The sequence below is a fragment of the Hemitrygon akajei genome, chromosome 2 (assembly GCF_048418815.1).
Source record: "Hemitrygon akajei chromosome 2, sHemAka1.3, whole genome shotgun sequence".
NCBI lineage: Eukaryota > Metazoa > Chordata > Chondrichthyes > Myliobatiformes > Dasyatidae > Hemitrygon > Hemitrygon akajei.
Genome location: NC_133125.1, coordinates 105,535,405 through 105,561,409, shown reverse-complemented (window position 1 = coordinate 105,561,409; position 26,005 = coordinate 105,535,405). Strand labels below are relative to the sequence as shown.

At 38.9% G+C, this 26,005-nt stretch overlaps 1 protein-coding gene across 3 annotated transcripts in view; it reads right to left on the bottom strand.

The window, feature by feature from the left end:
* Positions 1-26,005, bottom strand: part of clasp1a (cytoplasmic linker associated protein 1a) — a 313,776-nt gene that overhangs the window by 68,722 nt on the left and 219,049 nt on the right. For 2 of the 3 annotated variants that reach the window (XM_073026772.1, XM_073026780.1), the window contains 7 exons: positions 24,188-24,291; positions 19,100-19,123; positions 12,158-12,402; positions 10,275-10,338; positions 7,337-7,500; positions 4,384-4,462; positions 1,251-1,394 (listed from right to left, as the gene is read on the bottom strand). In XM_073026772.1, coding sequence (XP_072882873.1) covers positions 1,251-1,394; positions 4,384-4,462; positions 7,337-7,500; positions 10,275-10,338; positions 12,158-12,402; positions 19,100-19,123; positions 24,188-24,291 — 824 coding nt within the window. The remainder of the gene's footprint in view (positions 1-1,250; positions 1,395-4,383; positions 4,463-7,336; positions 7,501-10,274; positions 10,339-12,157; positions 12,403-19,099; positions 19,124-24,187; positions 24,292-26,005) is intronic. The other variant, XM_073026787.1, reaches the window with a different exon arrangement.

Sequence of the window (26,005 nt, the reverse complement as noted above, 5' to 3'; positions counted from 1 at the left end):
TACTCATTGTCAGTAAGACAAAAGAGCTGATTGTGGATTTCAGGAAGGGCAAGACGAAGGAACACATAAAACCCTCAGAGGGATCAGAAGTGTAGAGAGTGAACAGTTTCAAGTTCCTGGTTGTCAAGATCTGAGGATCTAACCTGTACCCAACATATCAATGCAGTTATAAAGAAGGCAAGACAGCGGCTATACTTCTTTACAAGCTTGAAGGGATTTGGTATGTCAACAAATACATTTTAAGAACTTCTATAGTTGTACTGTGGAGAGCACTCTGACAGGCTGCATCACTGTCTGGTATGGAGGGGCTACTGCATAGGACCAAATGAAGTGGCAAAGGGTTGTAAATTTTAGTTGGCCCCATATTGGGTACTAGGCTACAAAGTACCCAGGACATCTTCAAGGAGCAGCGTCCATTATTAAGGGCCTCCAGCACCCAGGGCATGCCTTTTTCTCACTGTTACCATCAGGTAGGAGGTACAGAAGCCTGAAGGCACACACTTCAGGAACAGCTTCTTCCCCAATGCCATCAAATTCCTAAATGGACATTGAACCCTGAACCCTACCTCACTTTTTAAATATATATTATTTCTGCTTTTTGCACGGTTTTTAATCTATTCAATATATGTATACCGTAATTGATTTACTTATTTATTTTTTTCTCTTCTATATTATGCATTATATTGAACTGCTGCTGCTAAGTTAACAAATTTCATGATACGTGCCAGTGATGATAAACCCAAATCTGATTCTGGACAACTTTGTAGGGAAAAGCTAACAACTTTCAAGTTTTTCAAGTAACATATCACCCTGATACACTATCTTCCCTCAAGAGCTTGTTTAAAATCATAGAGATTACATTGTCATCCACTGTGACCAATGCAGTCCCAAACACTAGCTCACCAACACCCCTCAAGGGCAATTAGACATGGACATGCAATAATTGCTGGGCTTGTCAGTAATGCTCTTATCAAATGAATATAAAAAAGCTTTCTACTTGTCTTAGATTTTCAGTTCTGTTACTTATCAAAAAATAAATATCAGGTGCAAAGCAGAAATGCAATGTTAAAAAATCAAAACTATTTTATAGTGTATGTTATGAGATTGGAATGCAACCAATGCATCAAAGCAAATAGCTGAATGGAAAACTAACTAACATATTTGATTCACTAAGTAGAACACAGAAGGACCAGATTCAGACACTGTGTCTCAGCTAGCACAAAGATTCTAACCTTGGAATAAATTCCTACCTTTCTCACATCAGAGCTCTTTGGTTCAGTTGTCCAGGTTATGATACGGGACACAGCAAGGCGAGTCTCACTGGAATTAACAAAATCTGCTGGGTCCATCTGCCTGGCCAGCCTCTCAATGTACTTCAAAATAGCAACTTTCACCTGCAAATAAACATACTTGAGTGGAATGATGATGGCGCAATGCAATACTGATGACATGAATAATTGAAACCAAACATGACTTTATTTTTAAATCCAGACTTCACCAATGAATGAGAGTCAACTGACATAAAACATATTCTGTGTAAAAATTTCTTCCTTTTGAGGGTAGTTAACCTCTGAAATGCCCTGCTCTCACAGTGTGCCAGATGTTGAAGGGTGTGAGGGAAGAAAAATGAGTGCAGTTATTATTACGAAGGACTCCAGCATGATGCCAGACGACTGGAAAATTGCTGATGTCACTCCACTCTAAGAAAGGAGGAAGGCAGCAAAAAGGAAATTATAGACAGGTTAGCCTACCTCAGTGGTTGGGAAGACATTGGAGTCAATTATTAAAGGAGAAGCTATGTAGTACTTGGTGAACCAGGACAAGATAGGACAAGATCAGCATGGTTTCCTTCAGGGAAAGGCTTGCCTGACAAACCTATTTGAATTCTTTGAGATTACAAGTAGCAGAGATAAAAGGACGTTGCATACTTGGACTTCCAGAAGGTCTTTGACAAGGTGCCACACATGAGGCTGCTTACCAAGTTAAGAGCCCATGGTATTACAGAAAAGTCACTGGCATGGTTGGAGCATTGACTGATGGGTAGGAGGCAGTGTGTGGGATTTAAAGGATTCTTTTCTGGTTGGCGACCTGTGACTGGTGGTGTTCTGCAGGGATCAGTGTGTGACCTTGTCTTTTTATGCTGTATATCAATGATTTAGATGATGAAATAGATGACTTTGTTACCAAGTTTGCAGATGATATGAAGGTTGGTGGAGGGACAGGTAGTGTTGAGGAAACAGGTAAGCTGCAGTACTTAAACAGATTAGGAGAAAGGGCAAGACAGTGGCAAATGAAATACAAAGTTGGAAAATACATAGTCATGAACTTTGGCAGTAAAAAATAAACGTGCAGCCTATTTTGTAAATGGGGAGAAAATCCAAAAATCTGAGATGCGAAGGGACTTGGGGAGTCCTTGTGCAAAACACCCTAAAGGTTAACTTACAGGTAAAGTCAGTGGTGAGGAAGGCAAATGCAATGTTAGCCTTCATTTCAAGAGGTCGAGAATACAAAAGCAAGGATGGGATGGCAAGGTTTTATAAGGCACGGGTGAGGCCTCACCTTGACTGCAGTTCACAGTTCTGGGCTCCTCATCTGAGAAAAGATGTGCTGGTATTGCAGAGGTTTTAGAGGAGGTTGATAAGGATGATAGCTCTGGGTCTGTACTTGCTGGAATTTAGAAGGATGAGGGGGAATCTCATTGAACCCTTTTGACTGCTGAAAGGCCTAGACAGAGTAGATGTGGACAGGATGTTTCTCATGATGAGTGAGTCCAGCACAAGAGCACACAGCCTCAGGATAGAGGGGTGTCCATTTAAAACAGATGTGGAGAAATTTCTTTAGCCAGAGGGTGGTGAATTTGTGTAGTGTATTACTACAGGCAGCTGTGGAGGCCAGGCCATTGAGTGTATTCCAGGCTGAGCTTGATTGGACCCAGCATCAAAGGTTATGGGGAGAAAGCTGGGGAGTGGGTCGGGGGGGGAGCAGTAGCCATGACTGAATGGCAGAGCAGACTCGACGGGCCAAATGGCCTTATTCTACTCCTGTGTCTTGTGTCAAGATGAGATCATTTGTTATATTTTAAGCAAATTCAAATAAAATACTTGAAGGACTGATGATTTGAGGATTATGGGTATCTGGTACAGGAGTCTAGGCCAACATAGATCAGCCCAAAATTGAAAGGAAAGACAGGCATAAAGTAGCCTACCCATTTTGTCTTCTTGTCTATTCTGCGTTAATTTACAAATATAATATTAACATTTCCAAATTGCTTCAGCTACTTGTCCAAACTCTCACAGATAAGGAATCTAAAGCAGAAGTAATTTTAGTTCAAGTTAATAGTAAGTTGGTAAGGATATACCAACTAAATTAGTTCACCATCTCCAATAATTCTGTAAAAGGAAGGCAAATAAGGCGATCTAAGCAAGATAGATAAACAATTCATATCATGACAAATGAAAAAACTAATTTGCTTTTTTTTTCCTTTTCAATTGAAACGTTCAGTCTTTAAGATCTACCTATACCAATTCCTAAGTACCAATAATATAAATTTGTTCAGAATAAATAATAATACAGGACCATGATGTTGTGCTTTCCAAATTAATTAAGCTACCCCCTAATTACTGCAAATGGTCCACATCCCTTCCAATTTGTGTGCTTATCTAAAACCATCTTAAACTTGCCCTACACATCTCCTTTGAACTATCCTCCACGCACTTTAAATACATCCTTTTCAGTATAAGACACTTCTACACAGGGAAAATGTACCAACTATGCCCCTCAATTGTACAAATTTATATCAGGTCTCCCCTCAATTTCCATCACTCCAAGACCAGACTGTGCAACCTCTCCTTATAGGACATGCCCTCTAATTTAGCCAGCATCCTGGTAAACCTCATCTGCACCCTCTCCTAAGCCTCTACATCTTTCCTACAATGGAGCATCTAGAATAGAATGCAATACTTCATATGAGGCCTTATAAAGCTGCGACGTCAATATTATAATTCCATCTTCACCGGTCTCCAGTCAGAATAAGACATAATGACCTCTACCCTCTTGGTCAAACACATTCCAGACATTGCTGATCTCACAAATCTTAATTTTCTTGCTGGAGAAATTAGGAAAACATGTCACCTTTTCCGCAAGAGAAAGTATCAATTATGTTTTCATATATGCAAATCAATTGAACATCAGGTGAAAATTCTGAAACAATTCCAAAAGAGAGGATATGTCATATTTGTTTGAACTACTATAGAATCAATACCAGAATAGTTCAAGGCCATGGTAAAAGGTCAAAGCTTAAAGTATTAATTTAGAAATATTCTCTCAAAAAAGTCTAGCATAGAATTGAAACTAGATATTTTGAACTGTTATTTATGTACCAACCTTGAGATTAGGCGTTTGTGTTTGATCCACAATAAATCGCATTAGAATATTGAATTGCTGATCAAATGGGAAAGACTCTCTGTAGTAAAATAAAACAAAAGTATTAGTGTATTTTTCTGATTAGATTGCATTGATTACTGTTATAGGCCTTACTATTGTTAATTATTAACGTTCAAGAGTTTACCACTAGATATTGATTTGTTTTAAACACCTTAGCATGCCTTTTGGACTTGCATCAACATACTTTTTGTCCTCCAAATTATTAAAATCCAATACAGGTCTTCACCTCTGTTCATTTCTTCTAACTTTGGCACAATTCTTTTCCTGACTTTTCCACCTATTACATAACATTTTCCAGTTGTAATACAAGATCAATATCTGGAAATGTTAATTCTTTCTCTTTCCCAATGAGTGTTGGCCAGCTAGACACTTACCAGCATTTTCTATTATTTCAGACTTGCAGTATCCTCAGTATTTTGTTATATTTTATCTGATTTGATTTGCCAATACAGCAAATAACTAGGAAAGCTGACAATGTTCTTGCTCAGAGGATTGCATATAAAAGTAGAAAGAATAGGCTGTTATATAGGATACTGGTGAGATCTGATGTTGAGTATTGTGTACAGTGTTTATGTCCATAGCTAAAGAAGGATGTTAATATATTTTGGAAGCAGTTCAAATGAGGTTTATTAGAATGGACAAGATGTCTTATGAGGAAAAGGTTAAACAGGTTGTGTTGCATCTGGATGGATGAAGGCAAGGCAATGGATTTTGTCTACATGGACTTTAGTGAGGCATTTGACAAGGTCCTGCATGGGAGGTTGGTCAAGAAGGTTTAGTTGCTCGGCATTCAGGATGAGACAGTAAACTGGATTAGACATTGGCATTGTGGGAGAAGCCAAAGAGTGGAAGTAGAGGGCTGCCTCTCTGACTGATGTGGTGTGCTACAGAAATCAGTGGTGAGTTCTTTGTTGTTTGTCATCTATATCAATGATCTGGATAATAATGTGATTAACTGGATCAGCAAATTGGCAGATGACACTAAGATTGGGGGTATAGTGGACAGTGAGGAACGCAGTCATGGTTTGCAGAGAGATCTGAATCAGCTGGGAAAATGGATTGAAAAATGGCAGATGGAATGTAATATAGACAAGTGTGAGGTTTTGCACTTCCGCAGGACCAACCAGGGTAAAACAAAGGGATCTGGGAATACAGGTCCATTATTCATTGCAAGTGGCTTCACAGGTACATAGGGTCATAAAAAAAGTTTTGGAACAAGCGCCTCCATAAATCAATGTACTGAGTACAGGAGATCGGATGCTACGTTAAAGTTGTACAAGCGTTGGTGAGACTCAATTTGGAGTACTGTGTGCAGTTTTGGTCACCTACCTACAGGAAACATGTAAACAAGATTGAAAGAGTACAGAGAAAATTTACAAGGATGTTACCAGGTCTGGAGGACATGAGCTAAAGGAAAGATTGGATAGGTTAGAGCCGTATTCTTTAGAACACAGAAGACTGAGAAGAGGAGATTTGACAGAGGTATACGTAATTATGAGGGGTATAGGTAAGGAAAATGCAAGTAGGCTTGTTCCACTGAAGTTGGGTGGGACTATGACCAGAGGTCATGGCTTAAGGGTGAAAGGTGAGAAGGCTAAGGGGAACATGAAAGGAAACACCTTTACTTGACTCTTGATTCATGAAGGTCATGAGTGTGTGGAATGAACTGCTAGCAGAAGTGATGCACAGGAGCTCGACTTCAACGTTTAAGAGAAATTTGGATACATACATGGATGGTAGGGTTTTGGAGGACTGTGGTCCTGGTGCAGATTGATGGGAGCAGGCAATCTAAATGGTTTCAGCATGGACAAGATAGGCCAAATGGCCTGCTTCTGTGATGTACATTTCTGTTACACGCTGCTGAAGTTCAGTAGAATGATGGGAACTTGACTGAAACCTAAAGGTTCTTGACAGTGGTGAGAGGAGAATGGAACCAAAAATAAATTGCTAATTGAAAACAGATGAGGTAATTTTATTTTCCTCAGAGTTGCAAACTTCCTTTAAAAAGGGCAGTGGAAGCAGAATATTAAGACAGGTTGACGGATACTTGAGGAAGGGGGGGGTGAAAGTTTAGTGTGTATAGACAAGAGTACGCTATTGATATTCTAATCAGAATTGCTGTTATTATTAAAGAGCAGGCAGTCTTCAGAGCCAAGTAGTGGAGTCCTACTCCTAAACTGCATGTAACATGATCGTGTCCACAAGCTCCCTGAAGGAGGAATGTGACAGAGTTTACGTTTGTTTTCAGCCATGCTAACTGAGGGATAAGCATTTACCAAATCATTGGGAATAACTTCCCTGCTACTCTGTAAAATTTTGGTAGTATTTGTGGAGAGAACTGGACAGACAACATCTTAGGTCAAGACACTTCATCTGCAACCACACCCGCAGGCTAAAATTAATAATTTTGCATTTTATCCAAACTGCCTAGTTCTGATGAAAGGTCATCAGCTTTCACTGTTTCCCTATCCACAGATACCGAATTCTAGGATTCTTTATTTCAGATTTTGTGTATTTGGATTTACTGATAATTTTTATTTGACATTTCTTCTGCTGATATTTGCATCATGGATTACATCAGGCCACATAACAAAGGCATGCTTTACAACAGATGGTTTTCAGGATGACGTTCCCCCGGTCTTAAAGTTCAACAGGCCTTTAGCTAGTGCCATTGATGAGGTCTATACTGATGGGAAGAAGCTCCTACTTCTCTGCGTGAAGCATCAATTCTTTGTTCTTTAAAGTGAACTCCATTCAAAATCTCAATTAAATAACCAAGAGTCAGCAATCAAATTAGAGGAAGAAAACAGCAAATAAAAGAAAGGCATATTAAAAACAAAGTACATTTTCAAGATAGTATGGAAAAGAAATTAACGAAGTGAAACCGCCTGACCTGGTGACATCTAGTGCCTTCTGAACTTTGGCTTGCACAGAACCAAGCAAATCAGCCCCCATCTTCTTTAAAAGCTGAGTCAGCAGTACGAACAGCCAATCCTGTAGATCTTCTTTATGGATTATGATGAAATCTACTAGCGTCTCCAAGAACATGCTGAATACCTAAAATTAAATAAATATGGTTCATTGCTGGGCCATGACCGGAAATTATCCCTACAGATTCAAGAAAACAGTCTGATGCTACAATCAAAGGATCTGCAAAAACACGAGCCAGTTACATACCATTCTTTGTGTCATTAACGCCTAAAAAATGAATGGAAACTGAGAAGTAATAACCTAAAAAGAAATCAAGTGCACCTGCGCTGGTAAGTGAACACAAAATCAAATTCCATCATTCAATGCTAACTGAGCTTGTTTAAGAGCCAATAAAATCTTGTTATTAGTTTAGTTTTTATTTTTAGTTTGATTTGCCTATCAAGTCCATACCGAGCCACATTGGTTGGTTCCGTTTCACAGCTCTATCAAGCATGACCTGTTAATTATTTTTCTACAAATACCTATCGAAGTCAATGCTGAAAAGCACTATCTTTTCACCAGGCATACACATAAAGAGATCTAAATCCATCACTCCTGTATCTTTTGTCATTTGCTTTGTAGCTTTGATTTTTGAAACATTTGGTTTTAGAAAGAGCTATTTATCCAGAGATTGGCAGCACTTTTGTTAAATCTTCTTTGCCATCTACTTTCCTGTCCAAAGCCAATTTTATATCCTTGCTGCCATTTACCATTGTATTTCATGGTCCTCAAATTAGATAACCAGCTTCTTTGTAAAGGACCTTTGACAAATGCCTTTGAGAATAGAGATGTCAAATATTGCATCTCTTTTGATCTTCCCCGTTAGCTCTTCAAAACATTCGGGTCAGTCAAATAGGTATTATATATTACAGATAAAATACAAAATGCCTCAAGCACCAAACTGCTTCTGTGGAAGAAGAAACAGAGTTAATGTTTCAATTCCCAAAAAAGTCTCCAACCTGAAAAGTTATCTCCATTTTTCCTTCCATAGAAGCAGCCTTACATCCTTACTGTTTTTACCATTTTGGGCTTATTTCAGACTTCCTATCACACACTGTTTTTTCATTCTTATTTGCCATTTACAAAAGTATGCCAAGTCTCTTCTATTTTTCCATTCTGAATCATTAATTCTACAAACTTCCCAAAAGATTAAAACAGAATATTAAACCTGGCATTTTTTTATAACCCCTTTCTGAACATGACTGTTACACTTGCTATCTTCCAATTAGGTGGAACTTCACTTTTAATGAAGATTGACCAAAAGATTGCACATCTATTTTAATATCTTTTATTTCCCTGAGCAACCTGTAATTCCTCCCATCTGGACCAGGTGTTTACACATAACTAACCTTTCTAGCACTTACTGATTTTCATCCCTGGTACTGAGATTTTAGGAACATCCATTTCCTGGGAAGTACCAACACAAAATGTTCATTAAATATTCAAATCACACCCTCTGCCTCAATGCAGAGATCACCTTCGTGGTTGTTAATCAGCCTCATCTGTCCTTTAATAGCTGCTCAAAATTCATATGCCTGTGGTTTCCCTTTATATAAACTCCAATCTGTTAATTTATGCCCTTTTTGCTCATTGTATTTTCCATTCTGAACTGCAGTTTTTAAAAAAAAATTAACCAACCAAGGAGATGAGGCACTACATGGCCACAGTTCATACCTGAAGATTATACTACAAGAGGTATGGATCTTCTCATTTTAATCATGGTTTAATTGCTTATAGTTTTAAAAGAGAATGACATATTAATCTTCCCATTGCACCGAACATATAATAAGAAAATAAATTAAACTTTCTCCCCCTTGTGGAATTTCAGTTCCTTCATGGAAATACCAGCATACGTTCAAAATGTAAATCAGGGTTTACATTGCATAATGAATGATATATCAACAATATAATTAGATTGAAATTTAAGCTTAAAAAACTGCAAAAAATTACGAAATATTAATAGATTTATGACAAACAAACATTTAAAAGTAGATGGCAGCCTTCCTGGAAAAGGTCCAATTGGTTTAATGCAGGAAATAATCAGAGAAAGTCTTTCATAAGATTTGGAAGTAACTATCTTTGTGAATCTCAGTTTACTTTGAAAGGTTTCATTATATTTGTTAGCTTGTAGTGAACAGTAAAAACAACACTTACTCTCTGTTGTGAGTTCCAACAAAGGACAGGACATGCAAGAAAACAAACCATTGATTAATGCAGACTTCAAAGCCACTGTGCCCTGTTATGGTTACTGACATACAATCATTTCATCATAAAATAAAGTTTTATTAGGTAAAGCTAGGTAAAATGCAAACAACTTTTTAAACTTCAGGCCAAAATACAAACTAACACATTAAAATCTGGGCTTTACTTATTGCAGTTAAAATTTCTGAAATATTCCGGAAAAAAAGCACTTGGATTTTCCATTAAACTCATGTAACCTGCACTAATATGTTTAATAAACACTAAGTACTGTACTTTTGGACTTGGGTATAAATAAAATGTAGAGGAAATTTAGGATAAACATAAAATCAGCTTTGAAAATTCTGTTCTTGCTTGTACCAGAATTACTTTACAAGACTTTCAACATTACAGCTACAAAACTATCCAAACTGATTCTTTTCCAAAAAATAATTATCCATCTAATAATCAAATCTAATTCTTCTACATATATGAAAGCCCATATTGTTAAAAGGAACTACCGGTAACATTACTGAAATCAATCCTTCATGATTTTAAATCTATGCACATAAGCCACGTAAAGAAAATTAGCTCTAATAGTGACATGCATTCACACAAAGCATAAAGCTGTTTACACAGACGTGCAAAAGGTTAATTGCAAAAGCCATTTTTAAAGTGGTTACCTTGCTATGAGGATCTGCAAACATACGAGTGAAGATTTCACATAAACGCTTCAATTCAACACGGCTGCAAAGTAAATTAATATGTAGATTGGTGCTTCTTTCAGCGTTCTTTTTGTTAAGGAAGCTTGTCATTAAGAATTTTTATTTCAAAACAATGCTCAAAGATGTCAAAGTCAGAATCATTAGCATGGAAACAGGCCCTTTTGCCCACTATGTCTGTACTGGCCTTCAAGTTCAATAGCAATCCCAACTTCCTACCAATCAGTCCTCAGTCTTAATAAGGCATTTCAGGTTCTTACACAACTAATTCTGAAATGCTGTCAGAACTCCTGTCTCCACTATCCCCTTATGCAGTGTGCTCTTGGTTACAACCAGGAGAGGAATTAAATTCTTCCCCTAATCACCTTTGTTCCCTAGATAGGGAACCTGTGACCTCTAGGTATACACAACTCTGCTCCTCAATGTTAAATTAACATTTCCTCTAACAGGTTCTCCCTCCACGGCATCAGTTTTCTTTGCTCCCAACTCATCCAGTCTCCTTTGATAGCTGAAATATTTCATCCCAGACATCATATTGGTAATTGCCTTCTGAACATTCTCCAGCGCTATCACATCCTTCCTTTGTACTAGGAATGGAAGATGTGCCATAAACACTTTGCACTTATTTTCTCTGCCTTGGCTAATGAAGGCAAGAATCCAATATGCGTTCCTACCCACCTTACCTACCAGTGCTGTCGCTTCATAAAATCTTGAACATTTATTCCAAGTGTTTATGTTCCTCTCTATTTCTGAGTCCTATCATTCTTTGCCTATATCCTAGCATTCTTAGTCTTCCAACTTGCAATTATTGCAGAGGGATTTAACAATGGGGAGAAAAACAGCAATTTTTTAAACAACTGTCAGAGAATCATCGAAGTGTATGAAGACTCAAGCACATTGTATTTTCATCTAAAGGCAAATATTGTGTATACTTAAACAATAAAAATTGCCTCCTATGCTATTGACCGCCTTAGTCAATTTGTACTGCAATATTCAGTGTCCTTTCTTGGAAAAACTATGTATAATTTATGTTTAAGTGTTCTTTTGTATATCTGGTGCTATGTGCCCATCATGCTGCTGTTGCAAGCAAGTTCTTCATTGCATCTGAGAACATATGTGCTTGTGCCTATGACAAGAAATTCATCTTTGACTTTATATTAGACTAATTGCTACAACCCCACCAGTTTACTATACCTAGAAATATTTAGGAAATGTATTCAATGTTGACTAAAGATTTGTGAGCACATTAACTAGTCCAATTTTAACATATTCTGTTCTACATGACAAGATGATAGATGTAAACATTAGCTCCTAGATCTTGCACAGAATATACAGCACTCAAATAGAAATGTCAAGCCATTTTTAAATAGTTAATATTGCTGCAAAATGTGAGTTTTCCACCTCAGTTTAATAAAAACTGAAGACCAGTCTTAAAATTTTAAACTTATTACTAACATAAAACATCTATTGAATTTGATAAACAGAACTGAAAAGAACCTGCAATTTAGTACAAAGTTTAAAGTTCAAAGTAAATTTATTGCCAAAGTACATATATATCACCATATACAACCCTGAGATTTATTTTCTTACAGGCTTACACAGTAAATCCAAGAAACACAATTGAATCCATGAAAGAATGTGCCCAACAGGACGAACGGACAACCAATGTGCAAAAGACAACAAATTGTGCAAATACAAAGGAAAAAATGATGAGAAATAATAAATAATGAATAAATATTGAGAATGAGTTGAAGAGTCCTTGAGAGCGAGTCCATAGTTTGTGGTACGATCAGTATATGGTATAACAGTTCAGTGATGGTGAATAGCATATTTTGCAGTCTTACCTCAATGTTCTCTGACTTTTTAATAGATTTTGAAGGCCGACAAGCCCTTCTTTCCTTTCAGACCAATTTGAACTGGCACAATGGTTTAAGACCTCTGCCACATCTTCTGTCTGACGCAAGTAGTGTGGAATACCCCCATTTCTGGAGCCATAAGATCGTTCTGAACAAGCACTCGAAGCATCACTGTTGGCGTCATCATCAGAATAGATGCCATATGGTTCATATCGCCTCCTTACAGGTTTTTTCTAAGTGTGGAAACAAAACATTTTTTGTATATTTCATACACAAGTGTTGTAGCTTTTGTGCACATGCTGCTTATCTTTCCAAACCAAGCTCAGCAGAACTTCATGTTCAAGCTAGTGGTTTTCTTCAGGTTATTCTAAACTAACAATGACAACATCCAATAGTTGTGCTTTTCCCATTTCCTATGCAATGAGAGTATATTTGTATCAGTCCAACAACTTGCAGCTAAATTTTGCTTTTTCCCATCAGCCTAAATTTTAAACTTTGTTATTCATTATAAAAGGAAAAAACTTATAAAATGGAATAATGATTATATGCTCAATTGCACTGTTTACTTAAAGGGGAATAAATCAAAATATTATATATATATATATAAATATTTTGTTGTTGATAGAAGTATATTATTCAAAACTGTTCCTGACATTTTATCTTAAACTAGTTCAGATGAGAAGTGAGAAAGGTTTTTGAAAGTTGCAAAAGTATATGGGATAATATTTTTATAGGTTATTTGTTACAATCACAATTTTTCCTGTCCATGTCTCTCAAATTTGTGAATTTGTAACAAACTTAATATAAAATGCAATATAAATCATGCAAACAAACACCTAATATATAGCATACACTTCAAAAACAGGTTTTCTTTTCCACTCAATTTATCCAAGTACTGACCTCAACATTAGCAATGTTATAATTTATTATTTATCTACCTTATCCTAGCCTTTCAACCACTGCACTAATCTAATTTTGAATGCCAACCATTTCTGCTTCAGTCTATTTATTTTGTAAGTGAGTGCCAAATCTTTGCAAATATGTCAACAGAGATTCACAGAAAATCCAGTATCTGATCGTTTCAAAATCACAAAGATTAGTCTGGAGCTCAAACGAGTTGTTTAGAATGCAAGTAAGATGTGCTGCCAGAGTTGGTTTTGAAAGCACTCATGGAGAGAGATCAGGTAGATTTGTGTCTCTATCTGTATGCACTGTATCTAAACAGCATTTTCCTGAAGGGTGCTATGTAAAATTTTTATTAAAGCTCATTAAAAGTTAGGTCTTTGTTCCCTGGAGTATAGGAGAATGAAAGGAGATTAGATAGAGGTATAAAAAATGATGAGGGTATAGGAGTGCTGCAGCAGCCATTTTGATTTTTTCTTCTCATCAGTGTAAGAGAGCCGGGACTGCGCAGGCGTGTGATGTCGGGTAGTGAAGCACAGAAGATTTAAACAGACAGAAATCCTGATTCAGGTTTAATTTGGAGAAGGAAGTCTGTGAATCAGAACAGGAGTGCTGCGAGTGCCATTTTGATTTCTTCTTCTCATTGGGGTTAAAAGAGGCGGGACTGTGCAGGTGTGTGATGTCAGACAATGAAGCGTGGAAGATTTAAAAGGAACACAGCCTTATGCAGCGGGCAGCGTCATTTGCAGGCAGCGGAGTGAGCTGGGAGCAGAGTGAAGATGAGGGCTTTGGCTCAACGGGCTTAGGCGGAAATGGGTGAGGCAAGGTAGATTTAGTTTTCAATTTTTCCTGTTATTTGAGGAAAGGGGGAAGTATGAGTGTGGAGGCAGCTTGTTGTGCTTGGTGTCGGATGTGGGAGGTCCTGGAGTTTCCTAGCCTCCCGGGCATCCAGATCTGCTCCAGGTGCGCCGAGCTGCAGCTCCTAAGGGATAGTGCTAGGGAACTGGAGCTGCAGCTCAATGAGCTTCGTCTGGTCAGGGAGTGAGGAGTTGATAGAGAGGAGTTACAGGCAGGTGGTCACACCGGGGCCACGGGAGGCAGACAAGTGGGTCATGGTTAGGAGAGGGAAGGGGAAGAGTCAGGTACTAGAGAGTAGCCCAGTGGCTGTACCCCTTGACAATAAGTACTCCTGTCTGAGTACTGTTGGGGAAGGGGGGGGGGGGGGAACAGCCTACCTGGAGGAAGCAACAGTGGCTGTGCCTCTGGCACAGAGTCCAGCCCTGTGGCTCAGAAGGGTAGGCAAAGGAAAGAGGAAGGCAGTAGTAATAGGGGACTTGATAGTTAGGGGGTCAGATAGGCGATTCTGTGGATGCAGTCAGGAGACCCGGATGGTAGTTTGCCTCCCTGGTGCCAGGGTCCGGGATGTTTCTGATCGCGTCCAAGATATCCTGAAGTGGGAGGGTGAGGAGCCAGAGGTCGTGGTACATATAGGTACCAATGACATAGGTAGGAAAAGGGAAAAGGTCCTAAAAGGAGAATATAGGGAGTTAGGAAGGCAGTTGAGAAGAAGGACCGCCAAGGTAGTAATCTCGGGATTACTGCCTTTGTCACGTGACAGTGAGAGTAGGAATGGAATGAGGTGGAGGATAAATGCATGGCTGAGGGATTGGAGCAAGGGGCAGGGGTTCAAGTTTCTGGATCATTGAGACTTCTTTTGGGGCAGGTGTGACCTGTACAAAAAGGACGGGTTGCACTTGAATCCTAGGAGGAGTAATATCCTGGCGGGGAGATTTGCTAAGGCTACTGCGGAGACTTTAAACTAGAATGGTTGGGGGGGGGGGGGGGGTGGGAATCAAATTGAAGAGACTAGGAGAGAGGTAGTTAGTTCACAAATAGAGAAAGTTTGTAGACAGTGTGTGAGAGAGGATAGGCAGGTGATAGAGAAGGGGAGCACTCAGACTGAAGATGTAGGGGAGAAGGAAGAAAAAGAAGATAGTAAAGTTGTTTGCACCGTTAGGGATAAATGGAGAGTAAGAGGTGGAGAATTTCTTAAATGCATTTATTTTAATGCTAGGAGCATTGTAACAAAGGTGGATGAGCTTAGAGCATGGATTGAAACCTGGAAATATGATGTTGTAACTATTAGTGAAACATGGTTGCAGGAGGGGTGTGATTGGTAACTAATTATTCCTGGATTTCGTTGCTTCAGGTGTGATAGAATCTGAGGAGCAACAGGGGGAGGTGTTGCATTGCGTGTCAGAGAAAATATTACAGCGGTACTTTGGTGGGATAGAGGGCTTGTCTAGGGAGACTATTTGGGTGGAATTAAGGAATGAGAAAGATGTAGTAACACTTATAGGGGTGTATTACAGACCACCTAATGGGGAACGATGTGTGTGTGGAAGGTCATGTTTGACAAATCTTATTGAATTTTTTTTGAAGAGGTTACTGGGAAAGTTGACGAGGGTAAAGTAGTGAATGTTGTCTATATGGACTACAGTAAGGCCTTTGACAAGGTTCCACACGGAAGGTTAGTTAGGAAGGTTCAATCGTTAGGTATTAATATTGAAGTAGTAAAATGGATTCAACAGTGGCTGGATGGGAGATGCCAGAGAGTAGTGGTATATATCTGCTTGTCAGGTTGGAGGTCGGTGACTAGTGGTATGACTCAGGGATCTGTACTGGGTCCAGTGTTGTTTGTCATATACATTAATGATCTGGATGATGGGGTGGTAAATTGGATAAGTATGCAGATAATATGAAGATAGGTGGCGTTGTGGATAATGAAGTAGGTTTTCAAAGCTTGCAGAGAGATTTAAGCCAGTTAGAAGAGTGGACTGAAAAATGGCAGATGGAGTTTAATCCTGATAAGTGTGAGGTGTTACATTTTGGTAGGACTAATCAAAATAGGACATACATGGTAAATGGTAGGGCATTGAGGAATGCAGTAGAACAGAGTGATCTAGGAATAATGGTGTATAGTTCCCTGAAGGTGGAATCTCACGTGGATAGGGTGCTGAAGAAAGCTTTTGGTATGCTGGCCTTTATAAATCAGAGCATTGAGTATAGGAGTTGGGATGTAATGTTAAAATTGTACAAGGCATTGGTGAGGCCAAATTTGGAGTACTGTGTACAGTTCTGGTCACTGAATTATAGGAAAGATGTCAACAAAGTAGAGAGAGTACAGAGGAGATTTATGAGAATGTTACCTGGGTTTCAGCACCTAAGTTACAGAGAAAGGTTGAACAAGTTAGGTCTTTATTCTTTGGAGCGTAGAAGGTCGAGGGGTGACTTGATACAGGTTTTTAAAATTATAAGGGGGATAGATAGAGTTGACGTGGATAGGCCTTTTCCATTGAGAGTAGGGGAGATTCAAACAAGAGGACATGAGTTGAGAGTTAGGGGGCAAAAGTTTAGGGGTAACACGAGGGGAAACTTCTTTACTCAGAAAGTGGTAGCTGTGTGGAACGAGCTTCCAGTAGAAATGGTAGAGGCAGGTTCGATTTTGTAATTTAAAAAAAAAAATCGGATAGGTGTATGGACAGGAAAGGAATGGAGGGTTATGGGCTGAGTGCAGGTCGGTTGGACTAGGTGAGAGTAAGCGTTTGGCATTGACTAGAAGGGCCAAGATGGCCTGTTTCCGTGCTGTAATTGTTATATGGTTATACAAGGTTAGGGAGTAGAGATAAGGCTTTTTTCCCCACTGAGGTTGAATAAGACTAGAACTAGAGGTCATTGGTTAAGGATGACAAGGGAAATAATTGTGGGGAACTCCACTCAGAGAGCATCTATGTGTGAAATAAGCTGCCACTGGAAGTGGTGGATGCAGGCTCAAAAGAAATATTTAAGAATAGTTTGGATAAGTAAATGATGGGAAGGGTGTGGTCCAGGTTTTAGTCAATGAGACTTGGCAGAATGACAGCTCTGCATGAACTAGATGGACCGAAGGGTTGGTTTCTGCATTGTAGTACTTTATAACTGGCACATTCCCTCTGATAAAACCCAAAATTTATTCTGATAAGACATACTCATATTATTTATTATAAACATATCATGAAACATATTCTGATAAAATCCCAAATATATATTTTTTTGCTCAAACATTTTTATCAATCAATGGATCTGGAGACTGGCTTCAAATTACGAAAAATAATCAAATCAATAACAGCTAGTTCTGTCCAGTGCAAAATAATATGTTGGAAATCTAAAATCAGAAACAGAAAATGCTGGAAAACTCAGCAGTTGAGGTCCTATCTGTGGGAAGAAAACAAGAGCTAACAGTTAGGGGTTGAAGACTGTGCTGAATTGGGAAGGAAACCACAGAAGCCTGTTAAGCTACAGTGATGGATGTCTCCAATCGGGTAAAAGTAAGGTGACCATAGGGAGAAGATATGAACAAGGTTATCTGGCCAGTTAATGAATCGAAGTGTTAAAAGTGTGAGAATTTTGAAATACAGTGCAGGAAGACATGACAAGGAGTTCAGGCTGGACACTTCCCACAGGTAAAAATGGGAAATATTCTAAAGAAGGTGAGGCAGCATTAGTTATCTATCTGTGATTTTAGCTCAGCTTATTTTTCCTCCTCCACACCTGTGGCTGTAGCTTTGTTTGCAATATGGCCATAATGGTAAGAAATTCACATTCACCGTGCCAATAAAAAATTAAAGTTACATTCATTCGCTTATATTGCTCAATTTTCAAGCTTCTGCCTTCCTAAATCTTGAAAAACAATCAATGGCTGAGCATCCAGTCTATACTGTCAAGAATTTCAAAGTCTTATTAACTATTACAGAAGTTTCTATTCATAATTTTCGATGTATGGATGTATCCCCTAATAACTCTGAAATCTTCAGCCATGTAGAAAACACTCCAACCTACCTTGAACCTCTGCTCACAGGAGCACCCTCATCCCAACCATAAATCTGCTGAATCAATGTTACATCAAATACGAGCAAAATTATACTTCCATGAATATGGATACCAAGCTTCATTCAGTGTAACAGGAACAATCTCATTGAATTATTGCTTGCTTGATACCTGGATATGAACTGAAGTAGTATCAAATTCATGGCAACCAAGTTAAATCAGATTAATATTTAATTTTTTCACTAATCTATTTTGATAATTTCCCCACCAAACAGAATACATGCATCTTCACTTGCCTAACCATTGTTCCTTTCATTGTCCACAGAATTAATTCACTAACTGATGGCACACATTTTTTATCAAGAATAATCAAAACAGATTTCATGCCGTATGACCACGAGAATAAATCTGATTCTGAAGCATGTTGTAATACACAAAACAACAGATCCTCAGAGATGGAAGTAAGCATGGAACTTCTCTTGTATTAATATTTCTTTATGAAGGTTGGAAATGTTTACTCAGGAAATATGAACAGATAACCAATCTGCAGCCAAGTTTTAGCTGTGGGCGCTGACCCAATGAACTCTCAAAAGCAAACAAAAATACTGTATATTTTTACACAGAAACGGCAAATGCACAGCAGGGAGATATCTGAGGGAAGAGATAATTATTCAGATGTAGGCCCCCTTCAAATTACTTTAGAAAAGCAGTCTACATGGACTACATGCTCATCTATTTTAACAAACATTCTGGATAACTAAGCATTTTTTGCTTTTTTTTAAAATTTCACCAGATCTGAATTAGGACTAACCACTCTCACTTCCAATTAAGTCCCATGAGCCAAAATCTGGATTCAATTAAAATATTCTAAGGATGGGTGTAAACAAAGGTCATTCACCCACTTTCCATGTTGTATGACTGTGATAATCCACTCATCTTTGTACTGTACCAACTGTTGTGACATATACTGCATATCTACCTCAATACCTGTGTACTGAGGCTTCTGTTCTGTATGACAGCAAGCAAATTTGTAAAGCTAAAGCAGATGTTTGCAAATGTGAACACAGTTCACCTCTGATCTGTTACTGTATGTATTTTAACAGCCTGAAACATGAATCAAAAACAAAAGATGAAGAAAACAGGTTCAAAAAAAATCACTACCTTTGTCCTGGAGTCTCCTAACAGCTGATTGCAGCAAAACAATTTTCAGGGAAGAAAGTAGAAAGAATCATGTCAAAAGAAGAACTATTGAATAATTTTGCAGCAGAAGAATGATGAATTCATTAACGCAAATTAAACACAAAAAAGCAAAACATTTAAAAGAGATAATTAAGATACTTATTTTCAGAATTAATTTCCAAATTTCCAAAGTATAAACAAATAGGAGAGGAGAATACCAAAACCCAGTTTGCCAATGGAAGGGATCGCCATTGGTCATCGTCCATTTATAAAAGTCAAAAGTAGATTTTTTAAAAATTTGCTTCACTGAGCACTGAGCAATACTCACAATAAATGTATAATATTCTGACTTGTAATTTAAAATCATTCGACTTCAGCAGCCTAAATGTAGTTACATTCAGTTCCTTACAGAATCATTGTCTACATTGGGGAGGGGAATGACTTAGCAAGTTTAATATGTGTCTAGGGTTTCTCTCAATGTCCTAAAGTTAGGTTATAAAGAACTGAACACCCTTTTAACAAATTAGTAAGAAGAGAAGGTGAGAAAAGGGGTAGAATTGAAAACGTGAAACAAAAAAGGCTCAAAGAGAAAGAGAGGACAACAAATGGAAATTAATGTCTTTCTCATGCCACTAGACTGTAGGATTGCAGAAAGGCAATTGTTGGCTGCCAAGAGCAAGAATGTGGCTTTATTGACATTCATTTGATATCTTTTGTGGGAAAGATTTTGTTTTAAAGAGATTACAAGATCGTACAACTTACAAAAAGATATACTTGTGTTGGAGGGGAGAAAAACCCAAGGAAAAATAAAAGGACATATAGTCAGACAAAGATATAGTGATGAGCTCTGCAAATACAGCCATTGGCTAAGATTAGAATAATTTTATTAACTAGCAAAAGATCATAAAAAAATCAGTGTAGTAGAGAATAAAATCAAATCAAATACATCAAAAGAAAAACAAAGAAGATATTAAAGAAATTTGAATGAGAAATTAACTTGGGGAAAAGGGAGATCACAGAGATTAATATTAGAAGAAACTAAAACATACTAAACACAGAGGCAAGTGAAAGATAACTGAGAGCAAAGAACTTTAAAAAAAAAATGAGTATTGTTGTCAAAAATAGAGTTGAACAAATTGATGGGACTAAACACTAGTGAATCCTATGGGTCTAATTAGTTTTCAAAGAAGTGGCTGTAGTGACAACACATATTGCTTGCTGCATGCCAAAATTCATTCGATTCTAGAAACATCAAAGTGGATTGGAAAGCAATAATGATAAAATATCCATGTTCACAAAAGGAACAAGATAGACAGTAGGGAACTACAGGCCAGCTAATACTGGCACACAAGAAGGCAAACAGCATGTTGGCCTTTTTTATGCACAGATTTGAATACTGCTATAAACATCTTACTACGGCTACATACCAGAAACTAAACTAAACATTGTGTATAGTTTGGTTTTCTTATGCGAGGCATATTTGCCATTATAGGGAGTACAGCAAAGACTCAGCGGATTAGTTATATTTTCTTGTATAGCAAACAAGCCATATCAAGTAAACTAGGATTGCATTCAATACTGTTGAGATATAGGGGTATATTATTGAAAAAAACAAAATTCCTCCTGTGCTTGACAGACTGAAGAGTTTAGAACCAGCTGTCACTGTCTCAAAAGAAAAGGCTGACCAATTGGGATGAAGGCATGTAGAAATTTTTCTATAATGAATCTCTGGTTTCTCCATTCAGATGGCTGCAAAAGGTTAGTTAGTGAATTGACTCAAGAGTGACCAATAAATTTCTGGACATTATGATAAATGGGGAATGAAAGCAAATAGCATTGAAAGGGGTAATAGGACTATTGACCTACTGTATGCAAACGTAGAGGAGGCATATAGTGCATCCCCACTGCCATCATTGGGGAAAGCTGATCACAACCTGGTTTTGTTACAGCCCAGATATAAATCAATTGTGATGTGGCATCCCACTACCACACGCTCTTTTAGGAAGTGGACTCCTGAAGCTGAACAGGCCCTGAGAGACTGCTTCGGTACTACTAACTGGGATGTACTGCAAGGGGGGCTCTGTGGGGGCGTTGAGGAGGTCACTGAATACACAACGGACTATATTAACTTTTGTGTGGATGCCGTTGTCCCTGTTAGAACTGTTCGCTGCTATCCCAATAATAAGCCCTGGATCACTAGTAACATCAAAGGCCTCCTAAACCAGAAGAAGAGGGCCTTTAAAGATGGTGATCGGTTGGAGCTTAAAAGAGTTCAGAAGGAACTCAGAGTACAGATAAGGGGGGCAAAGGAGCAGTATAGGAGGAAGCTAGAACAAAAGCTGCAGGAAAAAAGCATGAAGGAGGTGTGGGATGGGATGAAGATCATCACCGGATGCGGTGCAAAGCGGGGGGCAAACATAAGTGGAGATGTGGAGAAAGCGAACCAGCTGAACAACTTCTTCAACAGGTTCGACAGCACAATCTCATCCTCACCGCAGAAATCCACACCAGGCTTACTTCCCTCACAGGAAAATAGCCACTCACAGGAGACCTTGCCCACGCCCAGGATTACGGCTGCACAGGTGGAAGGTCAACTGAGGAAGATCTGTACCAGCAAGGCGGCTGGACCGGATGGAGTTTCCCCATGATTACTGAGGGCCTGTGTGACTGAGCTGGGAGAACCACTACAGCACATCTTCAACATGAGCCTGGAGCAGAGAAGAGTACCCAGACAGTGGAAAACATCCTGTATTGTCCCGGTACCGAAGAAACCACAACCAAAGGAGTTGAATGACTTCAGACCTGTTGCCTTGACGTCGCACGTGATGAAGACCATGGAGCGGCTGATAATACAGAATCTGAGGCCACAAACCAGGCACGCCCAGGATCCTCTTCAGTTTGCGTATAAGGAGAAGGTGGGAGTGGAGGATGCTATCACGTATTTGCTGCACAAATCACTCTCTCACCTAGATGGGGTCAGTTGTGCTGTGAGGATTACATTCCTCTTGTGCCTTTAACACCATCCAGCCCAAGATCTTAAGGCACAAACTAACGGAGATGGGAGTAGACTCTCACATGGTGGATTGGATAGTGGACTACTTGACAGATAGACCTCAGTATGTGCGGTTGGGAGACTGTAGGTCTGACACGGTGGTCAGCAGCACAGGAGCGCCGCAGGGAACCGTACTCTCTCCGGTCCTGTTCACCCTGTACACATCAGACTTCCAATATAACTCGGAGTCCTGCCATGTGCAGAAGTTCGCTGATGACACGGCCATAGTGGGGTGTGTCAGGAATGGACAGGAGGAGGAGTATAGGAAACTGATACAGGACTTTGTGATATGGTGCAACTCAAACTACCTGTGTCTCAATATCACCAAGACCAAGGAGATGGTGGTGGACTTTAGGAGATCTAGGCCTCATATGGAGCCAGTGATCATTAATGGAGAATGTGTGGAGCAGGTTAAGACCTACAAATATCTGGGAGTACAGTTAGACGAGAAGCTAGACTGGACTGCCAACACGGATGCCTTGTGCAGGAAGGCACAGAGTCGACTGTACTTCCTTAGAAGGTTGGCGTCATTCAATGTCTGTAGTGAGATGCTGAAGATGTTCTATAGGTCAGTTGTGGAGAGTGCCCTCTTCTTTGTGGTGGCGTGTTGGGGAGGAAGCATTAAGAAGAGGGACGCCTCACGTCTTAATAAGCTGGTAAGGAAGGCGGGCTCTGTCGTGGGCAAAGTACTGGAGAGTTTAACATCGGCAGCTGAGCGAAGGGCGCTGAGTAGGCTACGGTCAATTATGGAAAACTCTGAATATCCTCTACATAGCACCATCCAGAGACAGAGAAGCAGTTTCAGCGACAGGTTACTATCGATGCAATGCTCCTCAGACAGGATGAAGAGGTCAATACTCCCCAATGCCATTAGGCTTTACAATTCAACCGCCAGGACTTAAGAACCTTTTAAAAGCTATTATTAATGCTTTTTGAGATAGTGATTTAGATGCATATATTATTTTTTACTGAGTTAAGTATTGTATGTAATTAGTTTTGCTACAACAAGTGTATGGGACATTGGAAAAAAAGTTGAATTTCCCCATGGGGATGAATAAAGTATCTATCTATCTATATCAGGAACAACAATCTAGGGTCAAGTGCCAAATAGTCTACTCCTATTCCTGTGCCTTACATTAGAAGAATACAGTACTGGAATCTACTATTGAAGTGATAACTGAAAAATCAGAAAAAAAAACTAAAAATTAGATTGTCAATCTGGTTTGGTGAAAGTGTTTTTAAACAAATCAACGCAAGCTTTTCTGATGATGATAAAGTAACACTTAAATGGTTACTGTGCAACATCAATGTGCGCAGCCTAAGAATAACATGTCATCATGGACAAGATTGATTAACAGACAACATATTGTAGTACAGAAGGCTCACTGGATTGAAACATTTGGAGGACGGAGGAAAGGGGGGTTGCTTGAATAGCTTAGGATTGCCAATAATGAGACTGAATTTTCACTGAAGCACAAAATAATCTAAAGTGATTTATTGTGTCGATGCTATGAGGATAGCCTCCTGTTGGAATTTCACCCAGCAGCTGATTTCAATCACTATATTCAAGACCAAATAGATTTTTGGACTATGAAGAAAAATTAATCAAGTGTTTTGGGCAGTAAATTATTGAGACAAAAGGACTGATTGCCAATGAGGGAGCAGACTTGTGGGTTTGTGGCCTCTCCTCTTTCAATTTCATACATCGTGGCAAAACTCCAATGATGGCAACCCTGGACTTCATACATGATGGTATGCTCAAATGGAAAATAATTATTTACTAAAACATGAGGAAGTGCGCCATCAACATATACAATATTCAAAAGTGATTAAGCACAGACAAGTACAGTACTTAGTAACACACAAATATCAAGATGCATGTCACAATAATTTCATGCAAAAATATGGAATAGTGGATAAGCAAAGCAAGGCACCAAGGTGGAGCATTTTCATAAACTATTTTTCAAAATGAATTTTTATAACTATTAATTTTAAGGAACTATTCAAAGAATTATTACCAAGGCATCTGCAACTGCAGCTTCCACTTCTGTGCTTGTGTTCAGGACCCTCATGGCATTTACAGTGGCAGGTAAACGACCAGCCTGTCCAAGCCCATATCGATCTAACAAAGATAAAAACATGAAATTAATGTAACAACTTTACAACGTTCTGCCATTCAAATGATTCTAATTTGGGCCAACAACAGCAGTATTTGTAACAATCAACTTTCTCCATAAAATACTAATTAATTAGCTAGCAATTCTTTCTTTGGAGTACAAAAGAAAGTTTCAAAGGAGGAGAGAAAAGTATTTTGGAACAGTTATTGTACACATATCTGTTTCTGGTCTACAATGAAGTCAGATAACATATTATCAATACAAGTCTTCCTTTCTCTCAACACACCCTAAAACTGCTGTGCATCTCCAAAACATTCCACTTCTATCAGATTTCTAGTATTCATTTTTTAGTATTCAAATAAAATTGCATATTACTTATTCTTAACTATATACACAACTATATCTACGTGGAACTAGAATATTTTGTCTGTATGACTGGGCCATTCTTATGTGAAGTTAATCCTTTAAATAAATCGCAAACAAGAGAAAATCTGCAGATGCTAGATATCCAAGCAACACACACAAAATGCTGGAGGAACTCAGCAGGCCAGGCAGCATCTATGGAAAATAGCACTGTTGACATTTTGGGCCAAACCCCTTCATCAGGAATGGAAAATAAATGAGGAGTCAGAATAAGAAAGTGGGGGGAGGGGAGGAAGAACCACAAGATAATAAGTGAAACTGGGAGGGCGAAGTAAAGAGCTGGGAAGTTGATTGGTGAAAGAGATACAGGGCTGGAGAAGTGGAATCCGATAGTAGAGGATGTAATCCCAGGGAAGAAAGGGAGAGGGGCACCAGAGGAAGGTGATAGGCAGATAAGGAGATAAGGTGAGAGTGTGAAATGGGAATGGGGAATGGTGAAGGAGGGGGGCATTACCAGAAGTTCAAGAAATCGATGTCCATGCCATCAGGTTGGAAGCTACCCACACAGAATACAAGGTGTTGCTTCTCCAACTTAAGCGTGCCCTCATCGTGACAGTAGAGGCAGCCATGGATTATCATTTCAGAATAGGAATGGGAAATGGAATTAGAATGGGTGGCCACTGGGAGATGGCATGAACACCAGTTTCTCAAACTTACTGTAATGTTCACCATTCCTATTCCCCTCTCTCACCTTATCTCCTTACCTGCCTATCACCTTCCTCTGGCACCTCCTCCCCACTTTCTTTCTCCCATAGCATTCTGTCCTCTCCTATTAAATTCCCCCTTCTCCAGGCCTGTGTCTCTTTCACCAATCAACTTCCCAGCTCTACTTCACCCCTCCCTCCCCTCCTGGTTTCATCTATCACCTTGTAGTTTATTCTCCCTCCTTTCGAACTCCAATTCATCTTTTTTCTAGTCCTGATGAAGGGTCTCTGCCTGAAACGTTGACCATGCTTTTTTCCATAAATGTTGCCTAGCCAGCTGAGTTCCTCCAGCATTTTGTGCGTGTTCTTTTAAATTTATGCAAGTTTTTAAAAAATATCTAACATATTATTCCTATTTCAAATGACTCAGCTGAACAGCTAGCTGTAACTTTATGCTACACAATAAATTGAAGGCACTAGATACTTATTTGCTATTTCTACTGAAATACTGATTACACAGGTGTATTATTTTCAATATCACCGGTGAAAGCTCTTAACCTCAAAGCAAAACAAGTACATAAGGTCATTTCAACTTTACGAAGAGTAACCTTAAGCCACTGGTTGTCCAAGAGAGAGTCTAATAACTGATCTA